Source organism: Triturus cristatus, chromosome 6 (genome assembly GCF_964204655.1).
Source record: "Triturus cristatus chromosome 6, aTriCri1.1, whole genome shotgun sequence".
Classification (NCBI taxonomy): Eukaryota; Metazoa; Chordata; class Amphibia; order Caudata; family Salamandridae; genus Triturus; species Triturus cristatus.
The window spans coordinates 1044201384-1044224135 of NC_140589.1; the positions used below are offsets into that span (position 1 = coordinate 1044201384).

General features: G+C 45.7%; 1 protein-coding gene across 15 annotated transcripts in view; it reads left to right on the top strand.

Moving 5' to 3' along the window:
* PTPRK (protein tyrosine phosphatase receptor type K) overlaps window positions 1-22752 on the top strand; it is a 1135739-nt gene that overhangs the window by 791062 nt on the left and 321925 nt on the right. For all 15 annotated transcript variants that reach the window (XM_085611847.1, XM_085611842.1, XM_085611846.1 and 12 more), the window contains one exon: window positions 20853-21155. In XM_085611847.1, the coding sequence (XP_085467973.1) occupies window positions 20853-21155 (303 nt within the window). The remainder of the gene's footprint in view (window positions 1-20852; window positions 21156-22752) is intronic.

A 22752-nucleotide genomic window follows, 5' to 3' on the forward strand; every position in this document is an offset into this window, starting at 1 on the left:
AGGCCATCTCCCGTAACTAGAAGTTTAGTTTTATCAAGATTCGTTTTAGGCTAGCATTTGCCCAGCAAGTCATAAGCTCAAGTGTAAAGCCTGGAAATGTTTACCCTGACACCCGCGTGGCCCTCAGATTGAGGGGCACCTTGGTGTTATCAGTAGACATTTTAAAATATAAACCACATTACTGGAGTAGGCGTGCAAGAGACAAAGCGTTAATGTTGAAGAATAGGGAGGGCAGTGACGAGCCCTAGTTAACACACACATGATCAGTCGTGACTTGGATGACAAATGTTTAAAACCTGCTGCGTCCCTTGATAGGGTTCTAAGAGTTGCCTGGACGTGAAGTGATCAGGCGCCCACCGATTTTTTTCCAGCAGTTCAGGGCTTATATTGTGGAGAGACACAGCCTACTATCTGATGGATCTTCAGCGATTAAGTGGTCTGTGACATCACAGGACGTAAGTTACATTGATCCTGCAAAGGGGATTTCCGCCACAACATGAGAGAGTAAAATTGAGACCACGTTTGTGGGAGCGCAGGGCCGCCTTCAGGTACACGGCCTAATACTTTTTATTTACTTCTTAAGTGATCTCATCAATAAATTGGAATACGTTCGAGCATTACCTGCTCCCTCGCTAGCCTGGAAACGCTTGGCACCCCCACGAAATGGTGTTTTAATGACACTTGAAAGAGTCTCTATTGTGACGTATCTTGTGTATAAATGTCTGGCCAACAGGGAGCGGCAGCAATAGATCCTAGCTTGAAGGACACTGCCTACAGAAGGAGCTCCGGTAGAGAGGCCAAGAGTCGCATGGGCGGACCAGATCCCACAAAAGACCACGTCAGCGTCAGGGGGTAGGCGCAAGGGCGACAAGTGTGAGTGAGTAAACAAAATGAAAGTTAACTTGAATATGAAAATGGAAAACGTATCTGAAAACCAAACTGACAACTGCCCGGAAAATCCACGGCTGCCCTACACATTAGAATATAATACCCTGCCTACAACTGAAGAGGCTGGGAACGCACACACAGCTTTCCATTTGCTGATGTTCACTCAGTTGAAGGAAAACGGTTTAATGCCATTTTAAGGTTTTGCCTCTGTGTCGCTTAGCAGCAGCCAATTGAGCTAAAACCGATTGTGCATGAGCAGAAAATGGGCTTTCATTGTCACTAGGCCGGCTGAAGAGCCCACCGCTATGAAAACGGAAAAAATACACATCCTTCTGCTCACACATCAAAGTTTCCAGCATGTCCTGCTACTGCCAAATACCTCTCCCTATATTGAAATCGGCAGTTTCGTGTCCACATACATGTTGTCCCTACCCCTTCTGCCCTGGTCGCTGTTATATGCAACTAAAAGGAGTTGCAGTGTTAGAGGGGACTACATCACAAGGCTTCTGCTGCATAGATTGAGGGGAACATGTTTAGCGCTCACAGCTTAAACAGCGGACTCAAGGTGCATTTGCTGCTGTATTGTAGTAGGCATCGCCTGATCCACGCCAGTCTACCATGACACACAGAAGAGAAGGGGGAATCGTGCTTTTGGGCTCCATCTTAGCTGGGGCCTAGTGGTCAATGTTCCTTTTAACAGATGCTGCTGCATCCACACATTTCTAATACTCTTCCCCAGGGCACAAGTCCTAAAAAAAGAAGTGGGGGGACGCTGTCACCGGAAGTGACGAGAAGTGGGGGGGACGCTGTCACCGGAAGTGACGTCACAACAGGAATCTCATGGGTATTCCTATGCCTTTAGATGAAAGGTGGTCTGCACCCATACCTCGCGGAGGCTGCGTTTAATCCCCCCGCAGTGAATGCAGGTAGACAGACGTTCTGAATAAGCTCTGATCTCGCTCCAGAGAGGCCAAAGAGTGAAGTCCAGCTTTTGGGCAGGGGGGACGGCATCCACCCGTTAAAAACCTGGTAACATAAGTGGGGGGACGCCGTCCACCCGCGTGGTACCCCGACTCGAGCCCTGCTCTTCCCTTGCATATCGTTTGAATTCCGTTGTTGCTTGTGACCTGGAAATAGTGAAACATCTCACATGATTGATCTCATGAATTATTTCACCCAAAGTGAGCATGGGTACATATTTCATGTGGGTAAGAGCAGGGCTTGGGGCTCTCGTGCTTATAGTTTCTTAAAGAGCACAGCTGGACCCGAGATAAAGCCAGGAGAAAACATGTATTTTTATTTGTGCCATTCTCCGGGAGTTGCGAGGCTGACTTCAGAATCTGGGACCTGTTAAGCAGTTCGAGAGACTCCTGCAAAATCAGGAAGGACTATGCAGTCCTTCATCAAGCCACAGAGAGTCGCAGTATGGGCGACCGCTCTAAAGCTTGTTAATAAGTCTCCAGATATGCTTAACATACAAAAATGTCGGCCTCATCCCAGATTTATTCTGTCACCTTGGAATGATGAGTGCACTATATTCCACTACAATTTGCAAGCTCTTTTTACACACCTATCCTTCACGCACTTTGTCATTCACAACCTTTTTACCTTGCCTGTAAAATATTACCTAAAAGTGTTTTTTATCCTCTTCAACATAATGTCGCAGCGCCTAGATACCCCTTGGGGTGATTAGCCGTGCTATATAAATACTGCTTGATTGATGAATTGACATTATGTGTTTGCCAGATTGTTTCTAGTTTTGAAACCGCTCATGTGCACTGCAGCATGATATTCGTCCCCAGAATAAAAAATAATCAAACCTAGAAATCAGAAGTCACTTCTAACATTCCACTGAATTGGCAATATTTAAACTCGAAACCTAAAACTAGGGGTTAGCGGGAAACTCTGCTCTGCCGGCGTAGTTTGTGGAGTTTTACCCACTTCCCTCTCCGCTTGGAGTGTAGAGTTTGACAAAAACTCTGCCAACCGCCGCGTGGTGGAGTTTTTCTCGCGAGCGGCTTGCCAACGTTAAGTTGGTTATCACGAGCAGGAAAAAAACCGATCTCTAGATAGTCTCCTGCCGAGATTTCCCAATGCTTGCGGGCACTTCAGGTTGCGACAGCTCGCGCTAAGTAAGTTGCTGCTCGCGTTGCGCAAGCTTCTGTTCGAGTAGAAAATCTACTCAAGTGGCAGAAAGGAGCGGCTATTCGTGCTGATTTTACAGTGCCGGACAAGCTCCTGGCGGTAAAAATCGGCACGATGGACCGGAATTCTGCCACTCGCAGAACTCCGCTGTATCTTGTGGAGTTTTTAGGTAATGCCGCAGAATTCCACGGAGTAAAACTCCATGAGTTCCGCCGCCCATGCCTAAAACGCATGCTTCAAACGTATTATATCTTATATTTAATGTTTCGGTTGTATGTTTGATTAATGCTTCATTGTAACTGCAGCGAGCCTGAATGGATTTATGGAAAAATTACCTCTATCAGTCTCAGATTTGTATGCAATAATTTCTAAATCTGATCACCCTCTTTTACCCCAAACATTCTATTTTCAGTTTCTTTTCTGTCTTGTTCTCTTCCTCATTCCCTCCCCACTGCGCCCCTCCCGCCCCTCCATTTCTATCTGGCAGTCAGGTACCCGAAGGCAGACAACCCAGTCAATACGCCCTGGCCTTGTTTGTCATACCCTTTAAATCATAATGTAACACACTGGGACAAGGGTAGGGTTAACATCCAGTTTCTCAGTTTCTTGTGATAGCGAAGCAATTGAAAAAAAAATAAGGCAGGGTTTCACAGTGAAGGGAGAAACAACTTTGGAAATGTAGTCTTCATTAGAAGTGCTTTTAGGCTCATGCATTTGATGGTAATGCTTTAGAAGAGCTGTGTGTATACATTTTTTTTTTCTGTGATGTTTACTATTCATAATGTATACACTGGTGGTAATTCCTGGCAACATGCAGAACCTCTCTCAATGGTGGCAATCCCTGGTATTTGTAGGCAGCCATAGAATGAGCATGCCAGGGTACAAAAGATTTTTTTTAAAAATACATTGAAGTTCAGGCAGGCTCAGACAAGGGAGGAACCAGTGCAAGTGAACATAACCAACTGATACATTCATGTACATGGTAAGCGAACCACTCCAAAAATCCAAGACAAATGTGTTTGCCATTGCTTCGGTTTTGGGAAGAGGGTTGGACAAGGTGAAACCTGTTGCATTTGTAAATGCTTGTTTCCCTTAGTCGTGATTTGCGGTCATCGCCAGATTATGGTGAGCATTTTGATTTTTTTCGGAGCTGCACAGTTTTTCTTTTGCCTGCAGATAATTTTGATTGCTTTTGTATTGTTTGTTTAATTGAGAACGTTGGGTGTTGTTTATCACACACTGAATTGAGTCATAACTTTTCAGTGCGGTTAACCTTATTTTTGCCACAAATTATAAATTGTTTCTTGAAGAATTTCTAAATTGTCAAAGGCCCTTGGTGAGCTTTTTTGTTGTCTTTAGTTCAATGTATGTCCACAGCACTGAATTCATATCAGATGCAGGCTTTGCAAGTGTTGCTGTTGGGACCACTGCCTTGTTGTGGGTAGGCCTGGGAGGTGAACGCCACTCCATTTGCAGAGTTTCTGCTCTCCGCGCTCTGCGTAGCTCGCGCAGTGCAGAAAAATCCACCCTGCGTAGTGTAGCAGAGTTTTTTCCTAGCTCGGGCTCTCGAACTGCAAGTTCGCGAGTGTGAACAGCAGCTTGGGTAGAAGACCAGCGGGAACTGCAGTTCGCACTGCACTCCGCCACTTGCGGAACTCCGCTGAGTGATTTTTGTCACTTCGCGGAGTTCCGCCTAGAGAAACTCGTGAACTACGCCCAGGCCTTGTTGTGAGGAGTGAGCCTTTTAATACCGCGTGAATTCTTAAGAGAAGCCATCCTCCTTTTCTCAGAATGGGTTTGCTGGCTCAGTTTAATGTGCATGCTCAGATCGCCAAAACAACAAACATGTTTGCTCATTTCCCCAGGTAGCACCAAGTCGCCTCTTTATGTTGAGCCTTTCTCTCTAAATGGGTTGATTCAGGTGCATTTCATAGGTGGTCTTGCATAGTCTGTTCACCTGTCAGTATAAAGTAAAATATCACTCTGCATAGACCAGTGAGTGACGCCCTCCCCCGGCAGGTAAAATGGTGTCTTTTATCGGCAAGAACCCCCTTTTGTCTGTGGTCTTCTATCACTGCCTGTGCTCACTTCCTTTGAATAATCGCTGCCCTGGATAGATGTCCTGAGAGCACTAGAGTTTCTTTTATCACATTTTTGCTTTGCTTTCCTGTCTTGTTGAATGCTCGTTGGTGTGCTGATTCATGTTGAGCTGTGGTGGATAGGAGATGTATTTATCTTGTGCTGCAGCCTTAGAGAGATCACGCCTTATAATCATGCTGGCGTTTTCACTCTGTGTCGGCCATATATCTTCTTTTAATTTAAACTCTGAAAAATGTACTAGGATCTCTGCCGCTAAGCTGCCGGAATCAATAGAATTTATTATCAAGGGATGTCTAATCTGTGAAGCTAATGCTAGACTTCAGGCTATTGATTGCATGCGAAGGATACACAAACTGTTAATCACGGACAGCGGCAGTAGGATAAACATAGCCTCAAAGGCAGCCCAACAGGTGATTGTCTGCGGTCATCATTTCTCCCTTTATGATGCTCCCGGGTTGAGTCTGCCAGGTACTTCTAGGTTATGTGCCATAAATGAAGATGTGAAATCCTACACTTTAGGTAGGCTTGCATCCTTCATCTGGGGTGACTGAAGACTACTTGACATGCAGCAAAACATTCTTCAGTCACTTGGTTTATAAGTGTCCACATCCAAGCTTTGCTTCCGCCTACATCATAACTAAAAGAAGGTTGCATTTTTAGCGGGGACTTTACATTTTCAATGATTGGGAATTGTTTCTGATATCCGCCCCGTTCATCTCAAACACAAGTAATCCTCTAGCTTTGACTAAAACTTTGCTAAATGTACTTGTAGTGAGTGAGCCTGGTTAGAGTAGGAGCAGATGCAAATGCTTAAAAAGGATCTACTGAATCTGCCCGGTATGCCCTCCACGACTGTGCCCAGTGCTGCAGAACAAAGAACACTTGTCCCTTGGTTAGTTGCTGGAGCTAGAGGGTTCTCGCCTAGTGACATAATTTGGTAGATTTGTTGGTTCATTACTCGGCCGTTTATTTCCAATCAGGAGGATTTACAAGAACTACTCCAAGTGGTGCTGTGTAGGCAAGAGAGCAAGAAGCACAGACGGACCCCGTTTAATCTCTGTGTAGTTGAAATTGTCCGTCATGTATGACAAGTTATATAGCCCTGGGGGCCAGACAGTGACTGGAACATTTATACTAAGGAGGACCAGTGATTTTGGGCTTTGTTGTTTCTGTAAATTCACTGGTCATATCGTGAAAGCCGTTCTCAGGCACACGAAAAAAAGTGAGAAAACGGTTCTTTTGAACCTTGCACTGCAGTTACATGACAGTAAGAAGTTACATGTTAAACTTTACAACCAGATTCATAAAAGTACGTTTGCTTGTGTAGATCTAATACTACACCAAGGTGCAACTCTCCTCTATTTTTGCTTTTCATCATTTCTCGGTGCAGATTTAAGAGTCTTGGCGACCTGACATAAAATACTGCCTTCTAAACTTAACTTTGTATTAAATTGTACATTAGTTTAAATATATTAATTAATTTTGTAATTTTATTTCTAATACCTTTTTTTGTGCATTTAATGTGTAACAAACTTGGCTATACGTTTTGATTTTAATAAATATATTTTATACATTTTAAACTAAGATAAACATTTAGGTTATTATTACATCCAAGTCTTTCATTAAATTAAGCAAATGGGATTTATGTTACTTATATTTTTTAATGTTAAAATATATGTATTTTCAATGTAGAACTAATTTATTCTGCAATATATCTTGTGGGGGTTAGTGTTGTAGTCTGCCGCCAATTTTTTCTTTGGGACGTGTTGCAAATCCAGTGGTTGACCATGTGTGGTGCTGGACTGAATCCAAGGCAGCCTGGAGTACTTTTGAGCCAGTTTTGCCTCTAAAAACGTGCTTATTTAAATAAGTTATTCTAATTATCTTTTAGATGACAATGTGGGGATAACGATCTACTCAATTTTTCAATTCAATTTTAAACTGAGTAGGCCACAGCCTATGTGCTTTGTAAAAAAATGTTTCAAAATATATATTTATATTTTAGCATTTAATTATGACAGCAGGTACGTTTTAAAACATTTCTTTAGCACATATACAAAAAGACAATAACTCAGTTCATATTCTGCATCATTGGCATTTGTACAGTATTCTTTTATATGTATTACTCATGTAAGAAATGGCCCAGAGTTCCATGTCCTTTCCACCCCGCTTTCATACATCATATACTCATTTATCTTGTTGGAAAGTCACCTCTATCTGGGTTTCAAAGGGCGCCTACATGTTTGTTCTGGTGAAAGGAAGAAAGACCACTTTGGAGGGCTGCTTGGATATTTGTGACCAAATAGGGCAGGCCATTTATCTTTGTTTCCACAAGGATGTCTTTGTCAGCAGGACTCCTTAGGTGAGGTTTGCAAATGGAGGTGTGATCACTGTGAAGAGGGCAAGGTTGGACTGGTTGGTAGTGGATGGGGTTTGTTGCAGGCTATTGGGCTCCTTGGCACTAGAGTTGCCCTCTGGAGTCTTTGATTTTAAAATGAATGGCGAATATTTGGTATCAATTGGCACTAAGGTTAAATCAATCTGCAGTAATCGGAGGTGAAAGAACTTTACAAATCAGTTCAGATAATAGAATGCTAGTTCTTTTTTAAAAAACAGAAACCCCTGCTTGGTCCACTGGTGCCTGAAAACTTAAATCGATCATGCAATAAAAAGTCTGACATGATACATGATGACCTTTCACATTTAACAAGCCAGCAGTGGAGTAGATTGAGCCCTTCTCCTCACTTGAATCTCTGCCCTGAGCTTGTCCTTGTACTCTGGAGCCTGTTTCCTTGCTGGTCCACCTGGCCTTTTGGATACATTACGCTGCCTTGCTGAAAGGGCCTTCTTCATATAGCTAGGCACATGGAAGCTGTATTGCCATGAGTCAAGTGGATAGGTGCTGAGAGTCTAATCTTGGAGGACGTAATGTAGACACGAAGTGATTCAAAAATTAAGAAAAGTGCCGCTGCTGTTGGAAAATGCTAAGAAGGAATTAACAGTGCTTTTCTTGTCTGGGTTAACTGGTCAGTTGGTACTGAAAGGAAACCTGCGTAGGCCTTTAAAGTTTTGTGCCAAGTGGTACCACAGTTCTTTTTCTTTTCGTAAGAGAAAATCTAATTCATGGAAGCACTGAAAAGATTTGCTGTCGACGTGCATACACATACCATAGCATTTGAGCCAGTGAGTAGATGCTTCAATTTCTAAAGAATCGACTCTACTCTTTTCGAACAGGACCAGCTTTCCCGCGTTGTGAAATCTCAGCAGCAGTGTTGCCCATCACTCTTGCCTATTAACTAAGCTCCGATTGTGTCTAATGTTTGAAAAAATATGTACAGGGGTTCGAATTTGTCTGTGGGACCCTGCTGCCAGTGCTGTCACAAGGCGGTTTTGCGGAATACCAAGGCAGAATAGTCTTGATTTCATGCTCTTCATCTTTCCCCAACCTACAGTTATCTTTTTATCAGTCTTTGAGGTTCTTTTTCTTCCCTTTCTTGCGCCTTTGCTGAAACGTTCCTACCTTTCTAATTTCTCCCATTCTCTCTATTTCTCAGAGTCAAAGTCTGATGATGAGAATGTAGCCCTGCTTGACAAAAATGAATTACGGTGCCCACCACCTTCAACCACTGCCACAAAATAAGTGCTGTTCCTAGTTCAGTATCTGTTTATCATTGAATGAGCAAAACAGATCCTTTAATCAAAACCACAACTTTCAATATAAACTACTTGGGATTTTTTTTATCAGTCTTGGACTTTGTGTTTAAAGCCAACTTTTGGAACGATGGCCATACCACATGTTCAGCCCCTGGTTAGGATAATTAGATCAAGGTGGTCAGAAAGATCTGGGCCTTAGTCTGGCATGGAATAATAAGTGACTCACTGCGGTGGTGCTCTAGTGTTGAATCCTTTTTCTATTTGTAGTTGTGTTTAATAGCATTGGATGCACACCATTAAAAGTAAGCATAATACTTCCAAAGCAAAGTTCTCAGTGCTGGGCACAAATTCAATACCCTTCAATTTAAAAAAAAAAAAAGAATTTATATTCATGGATCAGGTTTTTATTTGGTTTTCTTACGCTCAAATTAAATGATTGACAAAGCAATAGATGCGTCACTTTTTCCAGTAGTTTCACAGTATATTTTGATTGATAGATGTGCAAAATAGTCCGTGGACTATTTGCTGGTACTGAATCTATTTACTCCATTCCTCATTACAGAGACAAAAAAAAATGGGGCAAAACAGATTTCCTTTTTTGCCAGTGTCAGTTTTCCCTAAAAATGTCCTTTGGTTGTACTAGCTGTAACTTTAGACTGATTTAAATCAAAACCACTCTCTACCCCTGTGCCTATTTTTGGTCTTTCATAGCCTAAGTTGCTCTGTACTCCTCTGTCATCAACATAAGTTTGTTATTTTGATAGTCACCTACGAACTTAGACTGGTTTAAACCAATCTTAATTTAATGAGTTGTTCTACAGGGGAATAATATACAGAACTAGTGAGTAATATTTGAACAATGTTGGCTCATGTGTATGTCCTTGAGAAACGTGTTTTATAAATAAATGTCATGTATATCCTCTCATTTATTGTCTTTAACGCTAATGCATCCAAAATATCACGTATTTGTTACCGGTATCTGATTTTTATCCGGTTTGAATGATAGTTTCATTCTCTTGATGAGGATATAAGTCCGTTTAGCTTTTTAGATCATTTCAATTTTGAAATTGATTTGTCTCACCTTATACACACATATTGTTACATAAGAGACTGCCTCAGGAGAAGGGTTGCCAGTCATTAATGGAAATCGTAGTCTATGGTGATGTAATAACTACTAGTACTGGACCCTGTTCTTGGTCATTTTGTTTGCATTTTTGTCGGCCCCTAGCCTTTATAGCAAGATTCCACATCACCTCGAGGAGGTGCTAAACAATATGCAGTTAGGTGCAGTGATCTTTCTTGCATGTTGCTACAGATGAAATGATCTCCGCCTTGTTATTCTTGAGTACACTTAGTTCGTCTGGCTGGCTTGAAGACCTGCCTCAGCAGTGGCCCTCTGGCCATGGTGTGCACCCCGGTTACCCCCATCCATGTGTGTAGTGCAAACATGCTGTTGTGTTGAAGAAGGGTACATGCAGGGTCCTGGGTTAGTTAGGTCGTTTGTCAGAAATAATGTTCCATTTATTACAAACCCATTATTTAGCGTACGATTGTGTTAATGGCACCCCCCGTTGTGTCAGCTTGATTAAGTATGCATGGAGTTCTCCTGTCAGTATCACAGTGACGCGTTTCACTGGGCTGGGATTGCGGCTGCCCTCATTCATAAATGAGGCGAATGCCTCCTGGTCTGTTTGGGGGGGGAGGGGGGCTGGAACGAGAATGCTGGCGGCACGCCATACTCCATCGCCGCGCACCCACTGTTCGTCTCTTACTTCAACTAGGGAGTTTTCCTTCGCCAAGAAATGCATCTCATTGTTTTCAATTTCACAATGACAAATGTGCGCGTGATCAGTTGGTCAGAAAGTCCTACATCTCTCTCCTCTCTTTAGATAACTGGAATTGAACTTGTGTGCCGCAATCAACCGTTAGGATTTGGGATGAAAGGCAGCGGCAAAGTGTTCGTCATGCTTCAGTGCCCTTGTTTTGTGTTCATCTTTGAAAATAGCTTTTTGTCCGTAGCTTTTGGGATATCTTGCTTTGTTTTTGCTCTGAGTGGCAGCCGCCGGTAATCAGAGTTATCTCTAACGGCGGGTCCTGGGGGCGTGCAAGCTCTTTCCTTGCTTTCTTTCATGCTGTGGATGGCCTTTCTTCCCCCACTGCCTCCAAAGAGCGCAGGTGATCTCAGCTAAGAAGCGCGCATCTTGACCCGTGCTGTCACGCGCTGCTAGCGAGGGGGCGGGCTTGTGTGCGCCTCTTATCTTGCGCTCCGCAATAAATCATCCTACCGCGCTCTAATGATTGGAGGTCCGCCGGGTCTCTCGCCCTGCTGTGTATCGCGTACAGTTAACCTTTGCAAACTTACTTTAACTGCTCTATATTTTACCTCGTACAGGTGGCTTACATGCCTCTGATCCGTAAATTGCTTCGAGTAAGCACCTTGTGCATGTAATCTATTCTGCAGTTTTTAAGACTCTAACTGCGGCGTTCTATACCTGGCAATAACATACTTTCTTTTGCCTTATCTCACCTATTACTGTTGCCTTCGTTTTTCTCAAACTAAATATGGTCTGTCTGCTTTTGGCTAAAACCACCTCCTGCTGTTTAAGGATTTTGCAATTTACCGAAGCCTTCACTGGCCGCCTGAAGGGCGTTTATAAATGCATACAAAACCAACGTAACATCGTGTTTAAAGACTGTGGAATGTGTTTTATTTGTTATACGGAAAACGGTTCTATAATACCCTTAGTCGCCAAATATGTAGCATTTTTCTCCCATGCTTTTTTTCAGCGTTCTTTAGCAAAACCCACTGTCCTTGTGAGTTTCTTGAAGTTACTGCCTAAAATTCGCTTATATTCAAATTGTGAAGCCAAACGTGGAAATGGTTTTACATCACTGTGAGAGATGACAGCGTGTTTAGGAAAGACAAACTTTAGTATTCTGAAAAAAAAAAAAAACGTTATTGGCATTTAGAGAATCACATAACCAGCAAATTTCAATAGGAGTCCATCTTGAAGAACCATCCACCCTCTCCCACCATCCCCATATAAATGAAGATAAATAACATGTTGTATGATTAATAATTCTCAGGATGTCCAAGAAGGAGAGCGAGAGGGAGAGGGCAAAGCTGCAATAATCTAATGTAAATAAATGTCCCAACACTCAGCTATGAACAATAAGGCAGGGGTTAGCAAGGATCCATTGTAGTTTTGTTACTTGTAAGCTACGGAACTAATCCACACTATCTAGGAAACTCTATGCCAACAAATAAGTTCATCCTCTGTGGCAGGGTAGGAGTGATAGGTCGGAGGACAGGTCTCGGTAGATAAGGTTTTATTTTTTTAAACACGCTCTTATGGCGACTTGACAGTCTCTCTGCAGCAAACTTAGCCGGATCCGTGATGCCGGGTGGTTCGTCGCACTGTCTTCGGGCCCGGTTTTCTGCTTAGGGTCAGGTCAGGCTTCTCCGTGCGTCAGCCGTTGATAGGGCATGTAGGAAGGAAGAAAACACAGGGTCAGGACGGCGTCCGATGGCTAGCATACAGCCCAGGGACCGGGGAGTGAAAGGATCAACACGCTCCTTTGCACTTTAAGTAGCCCACACAATACCCACAACAAAAAGGAGTCGTAGGAGGGAGGGTAGTAAAAGTGACCAGTGCACGGGTGAGGATCCAAAATCAGGTCGTGAGTCGGTATGGGGTTTCAGGGTTTGTCCCGCTTTACGCAGTCGGGCGTCCCCGCCTCCCAACCCACCTGAGACTTTCTCTCGTACCTGTAGAAGCCACGCTCCTCCAGGAGCGTGGCTCGGCGATGCGTGGTGACGTTGGCCTCCTGGCTCAGCCCGGGTGTCCGCTGGTACCGACCCTCCATCTCGTCTTTGTCCTTCGTGTTCTCCTGTTCTCTCTGTCACTGCAACAGCTACGACTCTCCCGTCTTCCGTCTCTCCTCCGGTGTCGATGCACCCCGACTTCCAGGTTTCCTCGGCCTTTAGCAGCTGATTCCCGCTGACGTCAGCTGGGGGCGGGGATTCTTCGTACTGAAAGGCCCAGTTAAAGGCGCCAGTCTCTTCTTGAACTGTCACAAGCGGTGTCTTTTCCCAGTTCCATTCACCCTGCTGAGAAGGGAAAAGAGGGAGAGATGGGGGTATAGCGGTCCACCAGTTCCTGTCGGGGTTACTTTGTGGGGCCGGTGAGTCCACCCGGTCACATCCTCCCACCTCCCTCCCAACCTACTTCCGTGTCAAACTAACTTGTCAGCAAAAAGGTGAATAAATGCACCCTGGGTATCTTAATGTCCCAGCATATAGGTCGTCGGAAGGTCGTCACCAAGTTTTTCATCTATCTAGACATGCTTCATCTGTACCTCTTCCGCAGTCGCCCATTCTCACACATCTCGCAACCATGCCTCAAAGGACAGGGGCATAGGCCGAAGCCACTTGATAATATGATAGCAATGCGCCCATTCGCCAGTCCCAAGAGGACACATTTCCTACTTAGTTTCTTGTTTTTTGGAGCGGGAGTAGACCAAGCAATACCTGTTGGATCTCCATAGGAGCCACCCAGCCTGAAGCTCCCCCAGGCGAGTATGTATGTCTTCCCAGTAGGAGATAAGGGACGGACAAACCCATGTCATAAGGATAAAATCAGCTTCCAATGACCTGCATCCTGGACACGTTCCCAAGCGGAAAGGGTATATCACATGCAGTGTCCATGGGGTAAGGTAAGTCTGGTGCACAACATTGTATTTTAAGGAGTTTAAAACGCGCATTAGAACTCACATTGCAAACGCCCCCATGGACCTTCCTCCATTCCCTCTCTTTTAAGGGTTCCCCAACCAGCTCGTCCCACTTCGCCTACATGGGCAAGTCATCACGTAGAGCCTGGTAGAGATGAGATACTAACCGGCGCCCTTTGGCCATATACAACATCACCATTAATATATTAGTGTTTGCGGGTTCTTCGGGGAAGAGCGTTCTTTGGGGAAGGATGGCCAGACCTCCCTTGCAACACTCAACACCTTTTCATATTGGAGATATTGTCCAGCTAGTCCTTTATGTAGTTATGTTATGTTATGTGTATAGCACACAACTCACCTGGGAGGGTATCCTGGTGCTTAAAGCAGGAGCTGCATGGAACAAGCCAGGCCTGGGGCTAGGTGAAGAACCAGGTCTTCGGTTTTTGGTGGAATTCAGGGACTGAGGAGGTCGCTCTGATGTGCAGAGGCAGGTCGTTCCAGGCTTTAATCAATCAACCAATCACTTATTTGTAGAGCGCGCTAATCACCCGTGAGGGTTTCAAGGCGCTGAACGGGGGCGGGGGTGCAGCTACTGCTCGAACAGCCAGGTTTTGAGCAGTCTCCTGAAGGTCAGCAGGTCCTGGATCTGCCACAGCTGTGTGGGAAGGGTGTTTCATGTCTTGGCAGCGAGGTAGGGGGAAGGATATGCTGCCGGTGGAGGTCCTGTGGATGCGTGGGACGGCGGCGAGCGCGAGGTCGGAGAAGCGAACTGGCGGAACGGGGTGTAGAAGGTGAGACGCTTGTTGAGGGATGCTGGTCCGGCGTTGTGTAGTGCTTTGTGGGCGTGGGTGAGGAGTTTGAAGGTGATCCTCTTCTTGACTGGGAGCCAGTGCAGGTTTTTCAGGTGGGCAGTGATGTGTGGGTGTGGCGAGGAATGTCGAGGCTGAGGCATGCGGAGGCGTTTTGTATGCGTTGGAACCTCTTCTGGAGTTTGATTGTGGTCCCTGCATACAGGGCGTTGCCGTAGTCTAGTCTGCTGCTGACCAGGGCCTGTGTGACCGTCTTTCTGGTTCCGGTGGCGATCCATCTGTAGATCTTACGAGGCATGCGGAGGGTGTTGAAGCAGGAGGAGGAGACGGCGTTGACTTGCTGGGTCATTGAGAGCGATGAGTCCAGGATGAACCCCAGGTTGCGTGCATGGTCGGTGGGTGTGGGTGCGGCTCCCAGGGCGGCCGGCCACCAAGAGTTGTCCCAGGCGGAGGGTGCGGATCTGAGTATGAGGACCTCTGTTTTGTCTTAGTTGAGTTTGTTGGCTGGTCTGCATCCAGCTGGCGACGGCTCTCATTCCTTCGTGGAGGTTGGTTTTGGCAGTGGCAGGGTTTTTGGTGAGTGAGAGGATCAGTTGATTGTTGTCGGCGTAGGAGACGGTGTTAAGATTGTGCGAGCGGACGATGTTGGTGAGCGGTGCCATGTAGACTTTGAAAAGGGTGGGGCTGAGGGATGATCTTTGGGGTACGCCGCAGATGATCTTGGTGGCTTCGGAGCGGAAAGGGGGAAGGTGGACCCTCTGGGCTAAAACTTTTGTTATCTATTTCTGTACTTTTGAAGCAATCACGGCACACATGCTTTAGCTGAAGATGTTTAAAGCTAAAGCGCGAGTGCCGCGATTGATTTGTAATGCAATAGCTCTCGCATTACTGAAAGTTTGAGCTAATGGGTTTGCCTTATTATTTTTTTTTTTTTTTTTTTTAAAAACCTTTATTTGTGCATAGTAAAAGAACAAATACGGGCCTACAACCATCAGGCCGGCCACAATACGGTTGAGCACAGAGACAAACAGTACATCCCCTGTGCGTCAAGGTCAAGATTAGCAATAATTCAGGATTCATACACTGGAGGGATCCTTGACACCAGGGGAAGGAGAAGTGAAGGTTAATTTTAAGGTTTTCAAAAAAAATTTTATCGAGAAAGAAATCAGTGAAGGATAGAAACAAGGAGATTCGAGTCCGCGAGTCGGCTTCATACACTGGAGAGCAGCAGCATCATTAAAACAGCCATAGAAAATCTCATACAGTAAGGCGATGCAGTTAGATAACAGGATCATCACAGTAGTAAATACGCACCCCCTAAAAGCCGCCCCCACTCAATCCACCCCACACCCGGACCCCGAATCGAAACAAGTATAGCGCAGAGACATGAAAGAAAGAGGCCCATAGAACTAAAAAGAACCAGTAAATTACCCCCCCACCCTACACCAATGCGGAGGCTATGGCCTGCCCCCCCCCCAGCATAGTGCCTGTCGCCCAATGAACCCGAAATATAGACGAGAGAGAAAGTAGGAATAGAGTAAAGAAACTAAGAGAAGAAAGAAGAAAGGAGGCGGGGAGGAGCCCACGTATCCTCGGAGCGCCCGACACCACCGGCCAACCATGCCTCCACACACTGAAACCCCACTACACCCGAAGGCGGTCGTGTGAAGATAGCATGTAACAACAAGGAAATGAAGGCAGACAGATCGCGACGAATGCGCACAACATATGCAAATAATTCCAGTCCCAGTCCAGCCCGTCCGTGAAACTATGATGGTAGAAAGTAATCTAGCCCTGGCCCGATCGCGGGCTTACGATTAGACCCGCCCCCTCGTGAATGCCCCGCATCCCGAACAGACAAAGACAATATGGCCGCTTGGAAGAAGATGGAGAAGTAGAGTCACAAAATGGCCGCCGATCATCTATTGAGGTCCCCTTGCACACCATATAAAATCCAGACCTGGCTTGTAAAGTACATGAGTTCCACATAAAAGGAGCCGTAGGCCACCGTGAACGGTTCCTCGAGGTCGTCAGGTGTAGTTCAGCTGGAAGGTCCTGCGGGCCCGGTGAGGCAGGCAACAACAAAGCAGGCAGCAATGACCGGGGAAACAAAGTATCCGCCATTGAGCAGGAGAGCGACTGATCCCGAGCGCCGGGAAAGCCAAACGCAGACACCAGTGGAGCACCGCTACACCCAGTCGTTACTTCCCCGCAGGAGGACCACGGCACTGGCAGACTCACGTCTTGTTGAGCACAAACGGGGCGCTCACGACCCGCAGCAGACAGTGTAGAGTCGAACCGCTCACTCAGCGTTTGCAAGCCGACACACAATTGCAGACGAAAGTCCCGCAGGGCAGCCAGCACGGAGCCGTATGTCAGCGGAAGCTGCGCCCCCACAGCGGCAGCAATCCGGGACGGCACTGGGGAGCTGGAGTCCGGTAGAGGGAGGGCGAAGCGGGCAGCGGGCGAGACCGGAGCATCACCCCCCAGCAGCGAGCAGGCAATCAGCGCCATGTTTTACCGCTGAACGGTACCGTGGCCAGGGGGGGGATCGTGACAAGGAGGCAATTCCCAACAGGTCTGCGCCGCAACAGGTGAAAGCCAACAGTCGCTTCCCCTCCCTCGGGCTCTCTTGCAGCCGACTAGACCATAGAAGAAGGGGGTCTGCAGCCTTCCACAGCGTGGTCCACAGAGCGGGGTATGAGACCCGTCACGCCGGGGCTTACCCTCCAGCTCCAGCCCGTCAGGTGCAGGGTGCAGGAGGTGTCCGGGCGCCTCTCCCCCAGCTCCCCCGGCGACCGTCCGTGGCGTGAGGCGGGATCGGGACCTCGGGGCTCAGATTTGCACCCGCGGGTCCGGTGACTGCGACGCTTCCAGGGGGCCGGCCGAGGCCACTGTAGAGCAGGGGTCCAGTGCGGGGAACAAAGGCACCAAGAACTCCGGCATCCGGGCGGGCTAAGACTTCGGGAAAGCGGCGGCGCAGTCAGCGCGTCGTCGCACGCCTTGCACCTCGAAAATCGGCAAGGATAGGAATCAGGATGATAGTCCGAGGCCAAAGGCCGACGGAGCCGGGCGCTCAAGCGACTGCTCCGGTCGCCATCTTGGCTCCTCCGTCGGTTTGCCTTATTATTAGCAACGCAAATAGCGCAAACTTTCAGTAATGCAAGACCTATTACATTGCAAATGCTTGTTTATTCTCACCTACTGTTGATATATTTTTGGTTAGTGCTGAGATTGTAATTATGTTACATTTGAGTGGAAAAACCTTCCAAACAGTTCTTTGAGATGCCCATGGCAGTTGTTTTAGCTCCTGCCTTCTCTTCAGCTCCTGCCTTCTCTTCTATGTAGCGATCTGTTTGTGCTAACTTTTTACTCTAATGAGAGGTATAGTTGAAATTTAACCATGTTTGTAAAATATTAAATTAGACGTCCGAGGGAACTTAATTGCTGAAAAGTCAGAAATTAGTAACTTCCTAGTGTCCTTGGGACCTGTCTGGGAACGTTTTGTTTCCAGAGGTGAGTTGTGTGCGTTTTGCATCAAAAGAAGGGAGTTGTGCGGTATACAATGTATTTGTTCCCTGTATAATTGAGCTGGATTCTGCAGTTGTGTATCTGCACACGTGTAGCTGTGTTCACGTGCCTGTCTGTGTTTGTATTGTGTGTGTGAAGTCAGTAGTGAAGTGAATCTTCTTACGTGGTTCCACCAGTGACTTCCGCGGAAGTGAACACCTAGAAGCTGAACAAAATACAGACGGGGTTCTGGTGGGATATTTGTGAGCAAACCGTCTCCTTGAGGGAAGCCTGTCCAGCAGTTTGGTATCTTCAGGTCTGCCTGCGCCGCCTTGGGATCAGCTTTGTAATACTGAGCACACCACAAGCTCCCTGAGCAGCGCTGCTAGCCAGCAACGTGTACTTTCATTTGAGACATGTGGGAGGCAGCTGGCGCCTAATAGTTAACGGACAATAGCTTTTGAGCCCTTGGAGTTTCTTAAAGTGCAATATTTCGAGCTCTGTGGAACAGTTTGTATTTTGAAGGCAAATGTTAACAAGATGAGCATTGAATCAATTAAAAAAACATGTCCTATGTTTTGCTTCCTTAAGTAAGGGAACATAACCAATTGTTCTGTTTAAAAAAATATTTTGAATTGCAATAATAATGTTTGTGGTCTTTTTAGCTTGCCTTACCGAAAGAAAGGTTCTGCAGAATGGCCTGTTGCAACTAAATACACACTGCAAATGCAAATTATTTTCAACGTGTATAGGAAGGAATTAAAGTTAAAGAAACCAACTCCAGAGCCAGCATACACCACACTGAATGTTGGCCAAGTCCTCTTTTCTATTACACTGTCTTAGGGGGGACGCCCACTCAAGATCGTCTGACCTGGAGAAATCAGCTCGTCAATTTTTTTACTTTAAGTATGTAGTTAGGTTTGATCATCATCGTGACAGTATTTGGTTTATCGCAATTGGAGTCTGAGCATTTGAGGCTTACTTAGACCAAACTGGATTTGACTCGCCTATATAATTGGGCCTGGTAAGATTTTTACAACCGTTGTCCCGCCTTTTTAAAATAAAAGGCTGGATGAAGTACCTAATCTGGCAACATATATAGGCCTGGGGGGAGTTGGCATAGTGCCTCTACACTTAGCTCCACGGAGTTTGAAAAAAACGCAGTGGAGCTACGCATAGCTCTGCTCCGCTCCCTCCCCACTCCCAAATGCTCTACAAAGCTATAAAGAAGGCACTTACCTGTGTTTCTGCCGCCTCCCCTGCCTGGCTGCTCTCCTTCCTGCTCCTCTCGCTTCGTCGACGTCCTTCTTCATAAAAAAAAACACTACGTTGTAAGTCTTGTGCATGCGAAAGACGTACAACGTAGTGTTTTTTTTATGAAGAACGACGAGGATGCGAGAGGAGCAGGAAGGAGCGCAGCCAGGCAGGACAGGTGGCAGAAACACAGGTAAGTGCCTTCTTTATATCTTTTTAAAGCATTTGGGAGCGAGCGGCTAACTCCACTCCGCCACGGAGGCGGAGTTTTGCCTACTCTGCATTTGCCACAGAGCGCGGAGTAGGCAAATCTCCGCAAACTCCGCTGGCGGAGCAGAGTTACCCACCCAGGGTTAAACATAATGGGGCAAAGTCGGAGGTGTTCATTTTTAGTTGAACAAATAAAGTAGCCTAAAAAAACTTTACCCCAAGATGAAAAGTGAAAAATCTCAGTGCTTCTGGTTACTCCACGAAGAAGGTACATCCTTCACTAACATTATGTAGATCACAGCAGGAACTGCTCACTTGAACTACTCTAAAGTGCTTCATGTTGGGCACCGCCTTCCCGGGGGATCAGAGCAGAAGGCTGCTAGGCTGTCAGTTTTTAAGCAGATGGGCCTTAAGGAAATATTTGTTACGTGGAATTTAGTTTTGTGTTAAATGACAGTGGACTACTTAAGTTCATTTACATAATATTAATTAGCTATATGTACTTCAGCCAATCACTTTGTGTTGCACTTTTCAGAATGGAGCCTGTGTTCCTTTCCCTCAGCCCATTCCTTTTTCTGCATTTCGAAGGGGGTAAAGTTTAATGGGGCAACTATATATGTGGTACTCTGTTGTTCCCGAGTATAAAGTTTCAGAGGATAAGCAAGGATTTTGTATCTATGTTGCCTCTGTGCAGAAATGTCTAGCAAACTAGTTTTTGCGAGAATGAAGCTCTGTTCTAAAGGCAATAATTGATATAAGTGGGCACTTAGTACTGAATATAGGCATTCGGACTGTTGCTTTATGGGTCAAATTCTCATGGATATATTTAATTGTCTGGCTGACAGGCTAGAATTGTATTTAGTTGAATTAGCAGACTGCACAGGCGTGTGGTCTGATAAATCGCAATCCATGGGATGCCGCGCATGTTATGAGTAATTGTATACTGCGCTAATCACCCGTGAGGGTATCCAGGCGCTTATCAGGTGGGCAGTCCGCTGTCTCCTGGTGGGGTTAATCAAAGAGCCAGATTTTCAGCTTCTTGCAGAACTCGAGATGGAAAGGCTTTTCCATGCTTTGGGAGAGAGACAGGAGAAAGTGCAGCTTCCGGCTGTATGTAGCTCTGCGGATGCGGGGTATGCTTGACAGTGAGAGTCGGGCTGAGCGGAGGTGCCTGGGAGATTTGTGAAAGTGTAGGCGGCTGTCTACATTTGCTGGGCCAATTTTGTGTAGTATTCCTAAAATGTTTTGGATAATTTAATCATTGAATGCTGTTGGAGGAACAGCTGTAACTGTATTATGTTCACCCTCCTGCATCTGCAGTGTGGAATTCTTACAGTTGTATTGATTCCTCTGTGAAATACACGTTTGTGTTAAGTGTTGGCAGATGTAAATTAATTGAACCTGCAAGGAGTCTGCTAAAATCTTTTCCCCATTTAAACAGGGTGGCTCCCTGAGTGTTGACTTTACACGTGTTGAATGTTTTGTGATCTGAGACAGTTCTTTAATTTGTGTTTATTATATTTAACAGCATTTTTGGCTTTTCCCTTCCAGAGCCCATGAGGACACCAAAAACCCTGAAGATTGCAGAGATAAAGTCACGGCTGATTGCAGTGGACTGGGAATCTTTGGGTTACAATATCACTCGCTGCCATACTTTCAATGTCACCATTTGTTATCACTACTTCCGGGGTCGAGGAGAGAACAAGGCTGACTGCTTGGAGATGGACCCCAAGGCGCCTAAGCATATTGTGGATCGGCTTCCACCCTACACAAATGTCAGCCTCAAAATGATCCTGACCAATCCTGAAGGAAGGAAGGAGAGTGAGGAGACCATCATTCAGACGGACGAGGATGGTATGTGCATCGGTCGATCATTCTTACCTAGTACCTTGAAACACATATATACTGCTAGATCAGTGATACTCAAAGTACGGCCCTCCTGACCTTTACATGCAGCCCCCTGGTGTTTAGTTGAACACTCATATTCTGAAAACTGTTAAATAAACGGGCAAGCATTTGTTAACCTGCAAATAAATGCTTGCCCGTTTATTTAAAATGTTTTAACACTTCCATACATAATTCCTGACCCACCCAGACCCCCTACTGCCACCCTGCTGTCATCAATGCGGCCCTCGGTCACACCACAGACAGTACTTTGTGGCCCCTGGGCTAATGTTTGTGAGTACCCATGGATGAAACTCTTCATAATCTACGCAGTGCTGTGAATGTTGGTTTGCAGAGAGCTTGGGGAGGCATTTCTTTTGGAAATCATACTAGTGTTTGGTCTTTATTTTTGGCATTCCTTGTGAAGATCGTTTTTAAGGCACATCATTTGGGAAGCTTGCTTACCCATCCATTGTATGATCCAGCTGTGGATTTGGCAGACACTCTGAGGAAACGGTAGGAAAGCAGCAACATGCCTTGTAAATATCTATTAAAAAGCAAATGACCACCTACTAATTTGGGAATCTGGTGGTAGTTCTTTATTGAGTAAAAAAAACAGAGATCCATAGCTGAGATATGTGTTGCGAATAATCCCTCTTGGTACTCAGCCAGTGACCTGCTGTTGGAATACAACATAAGTATTTAGAAATAAACACCTCAGTCTTTAAAAAGGTTACATTTTTTACAAATGAATTTGCATTGATGGGTGAAAAGCAAGGCAGCAGGCCCTTGGTATTGATGCTTCAAAGGGGTGAAACCCTAGAACTGGAATATGGATACATGATTTTAAATATATATATTTTGCTTCTGCTCAGCATTTGCCTCCATTTCGTCTGCAGGGTTTTCGTAGTGGAACCGTTTAAATGAAACATTTTGATTTGAGGGCTATAGTGGTGGCTTTGTTTTATTGATCTGTTGGTTAAATATTACCAGCAAACACTGTGTAGTGTGGAATAAACGGCACACAATTATAATATGTGAATGTGCAAAAGGATTCTTCTGATCCACAACATAGGTAGGTTATGGTTGTCTACGCCAGCCGCTCCTGCTAGAAGGCTTCCAAGCTGCTGCTTACAGGAGTTTCAGCTCCATACTAGGTTGAACTCCGCTAAACAAGCGATGAGGGAAAAGTATGAAAATGTAAGGTAGTAAAGGGGCAGGGAATGCGCAAGAGATGGGACGACAGCTGGTTCATAACTTTTAGTAGAGTAACTCTGCCTCAGCTTCGGCCATCCCATAGGTAGATTGCTACTTTGGCAGTAAATGTAAATGTGATACTTGTATAGCGCACTACTCACCCACAAGGGTCTCAAGGTGCTTGTATGAATACCGCTGTGGAACCCATCCTGGCTTTCCCTGTGAGGCGTCCACTCCTTGGCACCCCCAAGGTGGAGGCCAGGCATCCTTAGCGTTGTGGGGGCCGTTGTGGAGATTAAGCAAGCTATTGCCCAGAGTTGCAGAGTGGGACTCCATGATTGGAATAGGCACGAGGCGAGAATTATCAGGT